We start from the raw sequence: 14,470 nt of genomic DNA, 5'->3' as shown, positions 1-14,470 counted from the left end.
TCCGCATCCATGAACACCAACAACCAGCTATCCTTAGTAGCCCCACACGCAGATGACAAGCAACATGAATTCGACTGGGACAACACTACTATTATAGGACAAGCCAAACCGAGAACAGCCAGGGAATTCCTAGAGGCATGGCACTCATCCACAGATTCAATCAATAAGCACATCGACCTGGACCCAATACACCGACCACTGCATCGGACAACTGGAACTGACAACCGGAAGCGGCAGAGACAAACCACTATAAATGCCGGAGGAAACATCGCAAAAGCGCTTCACAGGAGGCTCCCAAGCACTGAGGATGTCGCCTAGAAGGGGACAAAACGTCTGCAACACAAATTCCCAACTCGGGAACTTACTTGGAGTCCTCCATTACTTGCATCAACAGTGCTATTTTCTTCCATGACATTAGGTGATGCTAGAGGGCTCAGTGGTTAGTACTGCTGCCTCAGGGACAGCACCAGGGACCCAGATTCGATTCCAGCCTCAGATGATTGTGCGTGGAGTTTGCATGTTCATGTCCTCTGGGTGCTCCAGTTTCCTATCATAATCCAAAGATGTGCAGGTTAGTTGCATTAGTCAGGGGTAAATGTAGAGTAATAGGTTATGGGATGGGTCTAGGTGAGTTACGCTTCACAGGGTCAGAATAGGCCTGTTGGGCTGAAAGGCCTGTTTCCAGACTGTAGGGATTCTAAGTCAGAACACGAGCTTTTTGCACCACCTCAAGGTGGTATTCCCACAAACACTGCTGAAACTAAAGATTTGAAAATACATTGCTAGCCCCATTTGTTTAACCAAATCATTGCATGGGTTGAGAAAAGACAGACTTCTTCCTAAGGAAGGAGGAAACATCTTATTTTTAGAATTTCATATTGAAAAAGACAACATACCTGCAATCTTCTTGAAATTATCATCATGTGGCTTTGTCTGACATGCTGAAACTGCATTTTCGTCTTGTGAAGAGCTACCGCAGTCAGGGTTTCTCAAATAGTCACATACTCTGAAGTGATAGGTGTATTCATCAACCGTCACCTTCTGATCCTCATTAGCAAGTGGTCGCAAATCAATCACATAACCAAATTTTGGGTCCTTAATTTGACAGTTTTCACCTTAAGAAATCAGAGTTTGGTTATTTTTTTTGATTAAAAAACCAAAATGCAGGTAACAACACAGCAAAAATAATTTCTCAAAAGGGTGATTGGAATCTCTAACTTTAACCTTGTACAAAGTTTGTGAGAAGATTTGTAGCTCAGGTGCTCGTTGTTGTGGTTCTGTTCGCCGAGCTGGGAGTTTTTCTTGCAAACGTTTCGTCCCCTTTCTAGGTGACATCTCACCAGGACAAAGGACCCGAATCCCAGCATGAGCAAAACCAACGTGGTTTACAAAATCCCGTGCAAGGACTGCACAAAACACTACATAGGACAAACAGGAAGACAGCTAACAACCCGCATCCATGAACACCAACTGGCCATGAAACGACACGACCAGCTATCCCTAGTAGCCATACACTCAGATGACAAACAACATGAATTTGATTGGGACAACACCACCATTATAGGACAGGCCAAACAGAGAACAGCCAGGGAATTCCTAGAAGCATGGCACTCATCCATGAATTCGATCAACAGACACATCGACATAGACCCTATATACCAGCCACTGCAGCGGACAGCTACTGACAACCGGAAGCGGCTGATTCAAAACAGTATAACTGCCGGAAGAATCAGCACAGAAGCGCTTCACAGGAGGCTCCCAAGCACTGAAGATGTCACCTAGAAAGGGGACGAAAAACTCCCAGCTCGGCAAACAGAACCACATTAACCTTGTACGTCAGAATAGTCAACCTCTGAGAAAGTAATGCATGAACTGAGCTGTGGAAAACCCTTGCTGTGACCCTCAACCTTCTGATGCATTTGACAATGTTCCATACAATTACCCAAAAGTCTAAGCACAAGGGAATGCAGGGTAAATCATGGGTATAGACAAAAAATTATCTGAAGGGTAAAAGGCAGTGAATTTGACAGCCTTTACATGGGTGTGAGTAAAGAAAAATGGCAGCATGGTATTCTGTCCTTACAATTGATGCTGGGTCAACTACATTTTGTAATTTACATGAATGACATGGATTCAAAAACAGAAAGCTGACTGATTAAAACGGAGGATGATACCAAAACTAGAAGACACAGTAAAATCTAAGGAACTGACTCAGGGATTACAGCAAAGTGGGAAATATATAAGTGAGCAGATAATATCAGATAAAACTTTAAAAAAGGGGGCTATTTGGTAATAGAAAGTGGAGGGAGAAACTCAAAATTACAAATCATACTGAGCAAAGTTAAGGAGGTGTGGGTTAAGCCCTTGGTTCCTGATGGACTTCATGCTAGTATCTTTAAATTAACTGGAGAGGGTTGAGCATTCATTTAAATTTTCCAGAATTCCTTAAATTTGAAGATTCCACCAGAATGGAAAATATTTAGTATAACTCCTTTATTTAGAAAGGTAGGAGACAAAAAGTAAGAAACTACAGCCATTTAGCTTAACATTAATAATATCTTATAACATTTTCCCTTTGATCAAAGACTTTGAAGCAGGGTACTTGAATAAGTTCAAGATACTCAGGCAGGGTCAATATCGTTATTGTGAAAGGGAAATCACATTTAACCAATTTCATGTCTTTAATGCAACTTTCTCTGGATGAAAGAGGACAGCACTATAATCATCTTTCTAGAATGCACTCTATATAGTGTCACATCACCAAATAACAGATCGTGGTGCACGGGTAGCATACCAGCATAGACAAAAAAATGCTTTTCCTGTCCTGTTAGCTGGTTAGTCATAAATGGGTCATTTTCTAGTTGGCAAGACAATGAGTAGCACACCATTGGAACAGTGCTGGGGCCTCTTTTTTAAATGAAATTGCTCAAGCAACTATGGTGAAGGAACCAAAAATATGGTTGCTAAACTTGCTGATAATATAATGATAGGTATGAAAGTTAGGTTGTGACAAGGCATCACAACAGCTCATTTATTAGCACTGCTATCTCTCAGCACCAGAGGTCAGGGTTCGACTCCACCGTTTGGCAACTGTCTACACATTCTCCATGTTAGACTGGAGCAGGAAACCAACAATGTGCAGATTGTGTGGATTGGCCATGTAAATTGCTTAGCATCTAGGGAAGTGCAGGCTAGGTGGATCAATCATAGGAAATGTAGGGTTACAAGAATAGGCTGGTGGGTCTGAGTGGGATGCTCTTTGAAGGGTTGGTGTGGATACAAGGGCTACACTGCAGGGATTCTATGATTCCGTGAAGGACACAAGGAAGTAAATAAAGTAAATCATATGCCAAGTTTCTCCAGCAATTTGTTTTTGCTTCAGATCTTCAGCATCCAGTTTTTTGTAAAAGCATACAGATAAGTTAAGCAAGCGAACAATAGATCTGGCAAAGGAAAAGGTGAACTTGCTTACTTGAGCAGGAAAAGTGAAAAAGCAGCATATTATCAAAATGGGGAAACTGCAAAGTGGAGATAGAGAGATCTGTATGTCCTACTGTATGAATCACAAATGGTTAGTTAAGTAATACAACAAGTAATGATGGTAATGAGAGTGTCATCTATTGCAAAAGGAATTGAATACACAAGTGTGAGGTCATGCTTCATATACAGATCATTGGTGAGAGATTGTATAAGAATTTTGAACTAAGGGCCAGTGATTAAAAACAACAGGTCACCTATTTAAGGCAGAGAGAAGTTCTTTCTCTCAGAGGTTGAGCACCTTTGGAACCTGCTTCCACCAACTTCACAGGCAGAAGTGTCAAATATTTTTAAGGCAGAGATAGGTAGTTTCATAATTAGGTGTTATTGTAGCTGAAAATGTGTTGCTGGAAAGGCGCAGGTCAGGCAGCACCCAACGAGCAGGAGAATCGACGTTTCGGGCATGAACCCTCCTTCAGGAACCAAAACGTTGATTCTCCTGCTCCTTGGATGCTGCCTGACCTGCTGCGCCTTTCCAGCAACACATTTTCAGCTCTGATGTCCAGCATTTGCAGACCTCACTTTCTCTTAGGTGTTATTGTAGGTTGGTGGGAATGTGAAGTATATCAGATCAGCCCTAATACAATAGTACAATGGAGTAGATGTGAATGGCCGAGTAGCATACTTCTCTCAATTTAAGTTCATGTGTAAAAATGCTAAATTTTCTTTGTTATAATTTACAGAAAACATCTCATTATGCTGAGACTGTAAAGGGTGAAGTTGAAGAGAATAAATCAAATGTCGAGCAGCAAAACAAATGACATACTGAACTGTGGAACCAAATCAGTTAGAATGACAGTGGGGAAATCACTTCACTAGTTGACAAGTGCATTCAGTTCTGGCCACAGACAAAGGAGAAACGTTTAAGCACTAAATATTTGAGACATACAAAATTTGGCTAGAAGAGTAAAAAGTGTGGTCAGAAATTGTTTTAAAAAGGAGTGTTTTAAAGAAGGAAAGAGATGATGCAGAGACTGCAATCTTGAGCTTAGGTCCTAAACAACTAAAAGGTGCAACTACCAACAGCAGAGCAATTACACTGGAAAGATATTTGAGAGACTGATTAAAGCAGGGCAGATGTTTGAGGTTTGTGAAAGCTGATAGGATTTACAGAGATATGGAGGGGCAAAGCCACAGAGCTTTGACACCAAGAATTTGAAATTTATTAATCAAGACTTGCTTGATCTAGAGCCAATATATTAATGAGTTCAAAGTCTTAAGTGATTGAAATGCTGAATTTGTTAAGATGGAAGTGGCAGAGTTTTAGATACCATCAAAATTAGAGGGTAGAATATGAGAAAGCGGTCAGCAGCACACTAGAATATTCAAGTCTCAAGAAAACAGATCAGGGTTTCAGCAGCTGATCTCCCAGATAAGCAAAGTCAGGCAATGTTAATTAAAATCTTCGAGTAAAAAATGAGGTCTGCAGATGCTGGAGATCACAGCTGCAAATGTGTCGCTGGTCAAAACACAGCAGGTCAGGCAGCATCTCAGGAATAGAGAATTCGACGTTTCGAGCATGAAGGGCTTATGCTCGAAACGTCGAATTCTCTATTCCTGAGATGCTGCCTGACCTGCTGTGCTTTGACCAGCAACACATTTGCAACAATGTTAATTAAAAACAAGCAGGTTTAGTTAAGGTGCAAATGTGGTCGGAAGGTGACTGAGGGCAAATGAAACCAAAGTTACAAACAGACAGACAGATTTAATCTCAGTCCCAGAGAATGGATGAAGTCAGTAGCTAGCAAATATAGGTTGAAGTGGGGAGCACAAACGAAGACTTCAATCTCCCCAATATTTAATTGAAAGTGTTTTCACTTATCCATCACTTCTTGCTGGATAAGCAGTTTCTGAACTTAATAGGAGGGAGTTGAAATAGATAGTAGTAAGGTTAAACTGAGTGCACATGGTTTTGGTCCCCTTGAGGGGGGTATAATTGCATCATCAGCAGCTGATGAGTTCAGTAGATTGATTCCAGAGAGGAGGACATCTTTGGAAAAGAGATTGAGCAGTTTAGGCCTGTACTCTAGTTTAGAAGACTGGGCAGAAAGGCTAATTGAGGTATGCAAGATGTTGAAGTGTTTGACAAAAGTAGACAGAGCACATGTTTGTCCTGTCAGGTAACCTAGAATGAGATCATTTGTTTTAAACAAATTTAAAACAAAATGAGAAGAAATGACTTCTCTTGAAAGATTGAGAATGTGTGGAATTCAACACCTGGTGGATGCCTGGACACTGAATAACTTAAATGAGTTAGACAGATTTTTAATTAGCAACTGGTTGAAGGGTTTATGGAGAAGAGGCTGGAAAGCGGAGTTGAGGTTGAGAGGAGATCAGCCGTGATCATACTGAATGACAGGACAGGCTAAAAGGGCTGTACTGGCTATTTCTGCTCCTAGCTCTTATGTTCTGAGACTGGAAGAGACAGGAATTTATGAAGACAGCCTGCAGCAAACAAAAGTGTAGATTCTACAATGTTCCTAAAGCAGCATAGAAGATGACAGCAGGACAACTGTCTTTTATGCACTCCAGATGGAAACCATTTAGGTCAGTTGCAGGATGTTACCAGGAATGGAGTGTTGAGTGATTAAAAAAATTGAAAAGGCTGGGATTTGTTCCACTAGGAGAGGACGACTGTGAAGGGCGACCTTACTGAGGTTTATAAAATCATGTGGGACATAGATAAGGTGAACAACAAGGAGCTTTTCCCTAGGATGGCGGGGGGGTGGGGGAAGAGTTCAAAACAATGGGCAGATTTAAAGTGAGAGGAGCAAGATTTAAGGATATGGGCAACCTTTTATTTGAAAAAGAACACACAAAGTGGTTCATCTAAGGATTTAACTGCCAGAGAAAATAGTTACGACGTTTAAAAGACATTTAGAGAAGTTCATGAACTGGAAAGGTTTGGAGGGATATGGGCCAATAGCTGGCAGGTGGGACTACTTTCGTTTGAGAACATGGCCAATATGGACTGGTTGGACCAAAGGGTCCATTTCTATGCTGTATGACTATGATAGCTGGTGTCCGAGACAGTGCAACAGAAACAGTGTGGGTTCAACTCCAATATTTGCTGAAGTTACTATGAAGGCCTCTCCCTTGCAATCTCTCCCCTCACCTGAGGTGACCCTCAGCGTAAACCACCACCAGTTGTTTTGCTCAAGTGAAAACAGTAGCCATTGCAAGACTATGGCAATTTTAAAGCCAAATGTGGGCTTGAATGGCTGGAGCAGTTATCCACTATCCTGTCAAGTCTGTGCACCTCGTTTTAAGGCAATTGACAGATGGTCATATCAGAGGGAATCACATGATGAGAGCAAATAGAGACCATGATAGTAAGGGTGCTCTTGAGCAAATCAGTCACTGCAGAAATGTTACAGCAAATGGAGGGGGAGGGGGGGTGTGGTGGTAAGAGGCTAGACAATTTGAAAAATTTCAAGTGCAGTTGTAGATGACAGATTTTTCCAGGGAGATAAATGAGATATAATTGGGATGTGGATGGAAGCATATGCAAGGAAATTGACTTTGATAAAATGGGAGCGAGATAAGAGATGATAAATCAAAGAGATGGCTGTGAATTTGGATTGGGGAGTTTCTATGGACAAAGATTGAGGAAGGACAAAACAACACTGGAGAAAGAGATGTTAAGATAAAAGTTAAAACCATAGAAATCATTTGGCACAATTTAAAGGGGAACTGTGAAAATAAAAGTCTCAATGTACTTGAAAAGGCAAAGAGAAAGTTGATTTTGATAAAAATGAGTGAAGGCAAAACAAAAAAAAAATTCTCAAGCAAGTCATGCCAGAGGAATAGGGGGCCAGGCCAAGGTATGTTCGTGATAAACCACATTGATCATACCAGCCTTGACGGGGCAGCAGATGGAAGATACAGCCTGGTAATGAGGCTTCATGAGGGAATGAGTCATCATCCAGTCAGGTTTCTGTTAATGCCATTCATAACATGAACGATTTGGAAACGCTGATGTTGGACTGGGGTGTACAACGTTAGAAATCTCAACACCAGAATATAGCCCAATGGGTTTATTTGAAAGCACTAGTTTTCGGAGCACTGTTCTTTTATCAGGTGGTTGTGGAGAGTAAGATTGTAAGACACAAATTTATATCAAAAGTTTCCTGTGAATATAACTGAAACAGTTTTATAACTGAAATTATACATTGAAAAAAGACCAAATTGTTTGTCAAGTCTCTCATCTCTTAGAATGACTATGTTGGTATCAGTTCTTTCATATGTAAATCACAAAGCTTTTTTTATATAAAAAAGTTACATTCTCAAGTGCACTTTAACAATTGCTGTCAAGTCAGTCTAGATAAGGTATTCAAGATGTTAACTCCGTGAGGCTGTCTGTGCCAATGGCCAGACTGATTCTAATCTAAAACACGGATCTTCAAAATCTTAGATGGACTCATGCAGTTTTTGAGCAAAGTAAAATTCTGCAAGTACCAATTCACCCCACAAATGTGTATACGTGGGATGATGAGTGTTTGAGAGAGGGATTGTGTATATGTGAGAGCGTGTAAAGGGGTTGAAGTCTGTGTGGGGGGTGGGGTGCAGGGTCAGTCTGTCCATTTGTGTATAGTGCAATGAGGTCACCTGTAGTGTGACATGGACCATAGCTCCCAGTTGAGGCCATCCAAATGGGTACCGAACTTGGCTATCAGCCTCTGCTCAGCCATTTTTTATTGTTGCCTGTCCCAAAGTCGGTCTTGGAGGTCATCCGAAGGTCAGAGGTGGAATGTCCTGGACCGCTGAAGTGTTGTCCAACTCAAGAGAACACTCCTGCCTGTTCATTGTTCTGCTGTGCCCATTCATCTGTTGCCATAGTCTCTATTTGGTCTCACCAATTCGGGTCTGTTTCGCTATATAATTTCAGTTACGTCACACTGGAAACTTTTGCTATAAATTGGGTCTTAATCTTATTCTCCACAATCACCTGATGAAGGAGCAGCATTTCGAAAGCTAGTGCTTTCAAATAAACCTGTTGGACTATAACCTGGCGTTGTGATTTCTAACTTCATAACATGTTCTCAGCTAGAAAAGACCTTGCCCCTAAGTGGGCAGACATTCTGGAGAAAGATGCATGAAGAGATGGTGGCAGAGTCAAATTTCAGTCATGGGAGGAAAGTGTTAGAACCTTAGCAATCTCCTGTGTCTAAGTAAATACATCATCCACTTAGTTATAAACCTAGAACACAAACTCAGTTCCTTATCTGAGTAAGACAGTAAAATGGATGGTGGTGTTAAATGGGTCGAGTTGGGTGCATGGTAGGAGTAGCAAATAACTAACCTTAGCTTTTGTACTGCAGGAAAATGATAAACCCCAGAAAAACATTATCTAGGTTGTTATGCCCAAGTTCTCAAGGCCAAATAACCAACATACAGGCATAATTCAATATCAAATGCCTAAAGCAATTTTGTTTTATAAACATTAAAAAGGGATCTATGCTTTGAATTTCATTTTCTGACACTCTCCCAACCTCCCAAAGCCACTTTAAAACCTGCGTTTTCTTTCCAGTACTGACAGAACCTAACATCATGCCCCACTTATACAAGTGTCTACCCATATTTCATCTGTTTGTTGTTTAAATCAGAATATCAAAGATTGGTAAGACTGGATCGAATGCTGATGAGAAAGATCAAAGAATAGCCAGCACTGACATTGACCTCTTGATACTCTGAATTCTCAAGATTATATTTGGAGTTGATTCATGATGGACAAGAAATTCAAAAACTCAATTTTTGCCATATGCTTTTCATTACTAAACTATATTATCAAAATTTTACCTTCAGCTCTGCGAATTGGACAAGCAGCTGGAGTTCTCCACACAAAAAGAAATTCACACTCATCCATTTCCTGAAATATTGGAGAACCCTATGGGGAAAAACAATACAATTATTATCCTAAATTTCTCTCACTCTCACAGATGTATGTGATGTAATGGTTACAGATAAGAGGAAAGAAAGAAGAATCAATACAAAGAGACCTGAACAGACTTGAAAAAGGAACGTTTTGCAAAGTTAGAGAAATAGGTAACATGTGGGATTGATGGATACCTCTTCAAGCAGTTGGGACTGACATAACAGGCCCAGATGTCTACTTCTGTCCTGTGTGATTTTATGAAGTTGATGAGGGTAGCTGAATTTTCCTTCCTCAAAACAAACTCAAGAGGCGGTGATCTAAAAGGTAATCTTTATATGCAGAATAACAAACTAAGTTTGATAGAGTTTAACACCATAATTTGATGTGATGGCTCACAAAACAAAGGTTTGGATCATTTAGTTGAAAGAAAGAACAGTGACAAATATTTCAGTTTTTATTAGGTTTCTGTTATTTAGTAGTAAAATCCAATTAGCAAAACAGGGAAGATATGTCCTGTCAGATGAACAAAATGCCTGTGCTTCCATTTGCCTGGCTACAGTTGAGCACACAGAAGACAACAGCATTGAAAGGGTTGTTAGAGATTAGATTAGATTACTTACAGTGTAAAAACAGGCCTTTTGGCCCAACAAGTCCACACCGACCCACCGAAGCACAACCCACCCAGACCCCTACATTTACCCCTTACCTAACACTACGGACAATTTAGCATGGCCAATTCACCTGGCCCGCACATCTTTGGACTGTGGAAGGAAACCCACGCAGACACGGGGAGAACGTGCAAACTCTACAAAGTCAGTAGCCTGAGGCAGGAATTGAACCGGGGTCTCTGGCGCTGAGAGGCAGCAGTGCAAACCACTGTGCTGCTCACAAGATATTAACAAGAAATACATATTTAGACAAATTAACTGCATTGACAATCTGAAAAGTTTTAATCAATTTAGTTTTAGTCTTATAATTGTAAGCAACTACTGAAACCTAGCTATTACTAATCCACATTGGGATCTCGTGATATCTGGGGCAATAAATTGGGGTCAACATCGAGAAAAAGTTTGGCAAGGATTAAAATTTGTTCGTGATAAGTTTATGTTTTAAAAAAGATACAAACTTACTGAGATTGTGTCACACTGGAAGAGGATTCGTGTAGAATATTTCTGATGGTCGTTGCAATTATCCCCATTCAAATAGACAATACTGAGTGAACCATCAGTCTCAGCCCGTGGACTCATCTGAATATAGCCCAGACTCTGGCTTTTATCAGCATACTTGACACAAGATCCAATAGCACCACCTATGCAACAACATTTAATTTGAAGAAAATCTTTTGCTTACATATTTATTTTCACACAAGTTTGAGATCTTTCGGCAAAATACTGGTTCATATAAACTGGAAGAAACTGCAGATCCCAGCCAACCAATTTAGTGGTAATGAACCATCTTTGCTGCTGATAACAGACAAACATAGGCATTATGTATAACACGGATTCTGTTCTCTCCATAATTAAGCCAACATGCTGCAATGGTGGCAAGCGTTTAAGAAATGACCAAGACATTGATTCCATTTTAGGTATACTCCCCCCTTGTGTTGATACTTCTCAAAAACCTGCATCCCTTTGGATGCTCAGTCAGAAAAATGAGCCATGTTTACAATGAAAAGTAATATCCAAACCCAATAAAACAAAGCAACTAATTGATTACTGTGAACAGCAGTAAAGATATGAATGGAACATAATCCAAGAATGCAGACTTTAAAAATTTGAAATATACATCTCAGACAGATGCCACAGTAGGTAAAACTGATGTCAGTGCTTGGAGCACAGTAATTCGGGCAAGTAAACAAACGAGTGAATTTTTCCATCATTCAAAAAACTTCGAACAATTACAGCAGAAAGATCAGACAATATATAGTTCGCAGAGACAGGGTCATATTTTAGGTTTAGGTGCAGAACTGTCAACAACCACAATACAACAGCAGAGCAGTCTGCACAAAGCTACTGCTTTTAATGCACTACAAATTATGCAAAATCTGATGGCAAGTAACAAAACAAATGCAAAGCTCACATAGCAGTGATAAGATACCAAGAAACATTAACAGTTAAACACCAAGTCACCTTGAGAGAACTTAGAACTTTGAAATTAAAAAAGGGAAAATAACCAAATTTGTACATTGCAGATCTAAGAAAGAGTAATGAATCTTTTCTATTTGAATGCAATTGCTAAACATCTGCAAGTCACCAAACTAAACTTCAGTTGTGGTTTGCTCTTGCATGTGGTTTTATTCCTCGGTTGGTTAGTTGGTGTCTCATATGTATATTATGTTTGAGATGTTAAACCAGTTTAAAACATTTAGTCACAATGTTGAAGATTTTCTGGAGACTTCACCTCAGTTATTAAATTATGATCGCATCTAAACAAATTGAAGTAAAAATCAGAACTGTACTTGCTTTTTTCCTACAAATGCTGTACCATTCTGTTTTATATTTAAGGGGAACACTTTTAATCAAATGGCTAACTTCAGAATTTTTCAAATTGAATTGTTACATTTGGAATTTCATTTTCTAGTCAGGGTGAACTTTCAAATACCATCTTAGCATCCTGGCAAACCTCTAACTTTGGATAAGATGTTCACTTACATCAAATGATTATTGGGACAAATTGATGGTTGAGAAAGAGAGACTGGAATTTTGAAATATTGGAAGAGCAATTTTCTCTGACCAAGCACTAAAATTAGTGAAAGCTGATAAAGGAATTTGAAGAGTAGAAACAAATTCCCCACAGCAGGTGCATGCTCTTCCCTGGTTGGGGAAAACTACAACAGAGCATTTTTGTCCAGAAGTAGAAAGGGGTAGGGGACGACTTGCATCAAAAAACGTTTGCCAATTAAATCGGCAGACAATGAATTATTTCAGCTGGCACCTTAAGTGAACTGCACAGCTCGGTTTTCTTAATAAAATGTCCACCATATTATAACATGTTAAGGTGCTGAATTGTCAGCAATGTTTGGATGAGTTCACCCATTCTGCCTGAGGAAGCTTTTAAGGTAATTGTAAACAAAAAATTTTCCAGCAGCTTCAAGAAATTAAGAATATTTGCATACTTTCAAATTGTGGTTAGTTAATAATACATATAGCAATTGAAACTCGAGGTAGTCTCCTGGTTTACTGGGAGAGATTGCCTTTCCATTGATGTAAAATAAGGGCTGATAACGTTCAAAGAAAACATCCTGTATTGAGTGTTGGTCTAAGATATTGCACAACATCAGGGACAGCACAGAGGAGAAACTATAGTCGCAATGACAAGTTCCTTGTCTGACGAACAAGAGGCCATTGTTTGTGCTCTGGCTTTGACTGGACTGGAAAGAACTGAACCAGGTCAATATACTACCACCACCTGGATAGAGTGGAGGGGCAGATGTCAATAGAGTCAAAAGCAGTAATTCAGTAGAGAATGATAGGGATAGTCTATTTTTCAGCCAACTGGGATGCATTCATGAATTAATAGGTGGGGCATTTTAGAACTATGACCGGAGCAGAAACTTGACTGAAGAAATTCAAACATGTTTGAGGATGCGAATGCGTGCAAGGTTTGAGGGGAAAGGGAGGTTGAAGTTGGGGCAAGGGTTGGTTTTTAAAGAGGAAAGAGGAAGGCAGATCTGAAAGACAGGATAGTACCTGAGGAGGGGAAACTGTCAAGCTCAGTGAAATGACAAACAGCAAGGCAAGTTGGGTGGTTGGAATTTTGTCAGGGTGACATCCAGAGAACAAGATGGGTCTCATTGACAAAAGATGGGTTAAGCTCAGTTACAAAGATGCTCGTGAACTTATGGAAGAGGAGGCTAGTCGAGGCAGACAAAGGCAGTTTAAGCCATACGGCAAATAATAGTAGTGACTGGTACTGTTGCCTTCCTAGGTAATCTTGAAATTGTGGACAATCTTAATGGACAGAGAATGAAAATGCTCATTACAGACTCAGATATGGTGATGAATGGTTATACTAGATGTCTGTCAAAGACATTCAAATTTATGGTCACTGGTTTGAGAAAAAGATGGAGAGGGGAAGGGTGTGAGACGCATATCTCAGGAGCAACTCAGGAGAGAAAGTCTAATTGTTTGAGTGACAGCAAGCTATTCAGAAGGTGCAGAAATGTCACTCACCAGAAATGGCTAAAATAATTTGCATTTCAAAGTGTAAATGACTTAAAGTAGAGCTACTTCAGGAGAATAGAATAAGAGTAGAAATTATGGACAGGATTTGATGCAAGAGTGTTATTGGAGATTTTCTCCAATAGCACGGACAATAGTATAGCTGCATGAAATAAGGTCAGGTGACCATCAAGGATTTATAAGGAGACAGATTTAGGGTGGAAAGGTAGGCAGTAACTTCAAGATAGAACAAGTGCTGCTATCAATGCTATAAATACAAAAGATGAGAGATTGTTTGGCGAAAAAGGGAGAAGAAAAAAGGTGTTTCTGCAACATTCTTGTAGCAACATTTGGGTGTGAGACAGAACATTGATTTTAGAAGGCAGATACAAGGGGTGGAACCAGCAAGGTGCTCAAAGGAGCAGCTGCCAGATTAGGATGCTGTGATCTAAAGGGTTGCATCACCACCACAGTGGCAAGGCAAGTAGCAGCAAGTGCAGCCAGACAGGGAAATTCATTACAGGGAAAGGTGGTATTCCTTCTCAAATCATAACATCAATGATATGATATACTGGAAGCCTATTAATGGCATGGCCCTTATTGACATGTAAGCATTCATTTTGAATGATGTGGAGGAGAAGGTGACTGGCTATTGTCAGAGTCCAGAGAATCAGATCTGAAAATAAAGATTACAATGGGGTGAGCAAGATACTTCACTGATTACATTCCAGCCTGAAAAGACCCATTAACATAAAAAAAAAACTAAAACATCAGATGCTGTAAGTCAGACAAAAATATAAATTGTGGAAAAGCTCAGGTGGATAGAAAGCACAGTTAACATTCAGGTCATATGACCCTTCCTCTTAACATTAATCCCAATTGTTTTCAGTGTTAACTA

The 14,470-nt window shown here is 40.0% G+C and overlaps 1 protein-coding gene across 3 annotated transcripts in view; it reads right to left on the bottom strand.

The window, feature by feature from the left end:
* The window catches only part of igf2r (insulin-like growth factor 2 receptor), a 226,884-nt gene that overhangs the window by 90,025 nt on the left and 122,389 nt on the right, over positions 1 to 14,470 (bottom strand). For all 3 annotated transcript variants that reach the window (XM_060831661.1, XM_060831659.1, XM_060831660.1), the window contains exons 25-27: positions 10,543 to 10,721; positions 9,337 to 9,424; positions 897 to 1,115 (exon numbers count right to left, since the gene is read on the bottom strand). In XM_060831661.1, the coding sequence (XP_060687644.1) occupies positions 897 to 1,115; positions 9,337 to 9,424; positions 10,543 to 10,721 (486 nt within the window). The remainder of the gene's footprint in view (positions 1 to 896; positions 1,116 to 9,336; positions 9,425 to 10,542; positions 10,722 to 14,470) is intronic.

This window comes from Hemiscyllium ocellatum, chromosome 10 (genome assembly GCF_020745735.1).
Source record: "Hemiscyllium ocellatum isolate sHemOce1 chromosome 10, sHemOce1.pat.X.cur, whole genome shotgun sequence".
In the NCBI taxonomy this organism is placed as follows: Eukaryota; Metazoa; Chordata; class Chondrichthyes; order Orectolobiformes; family Hemiscylliidae; genus Hemiscyllium; species Hemiscyllium ocellatum.
This window is presented reverse-complemented; position numbering and strand designations above follow the sequence as displayed.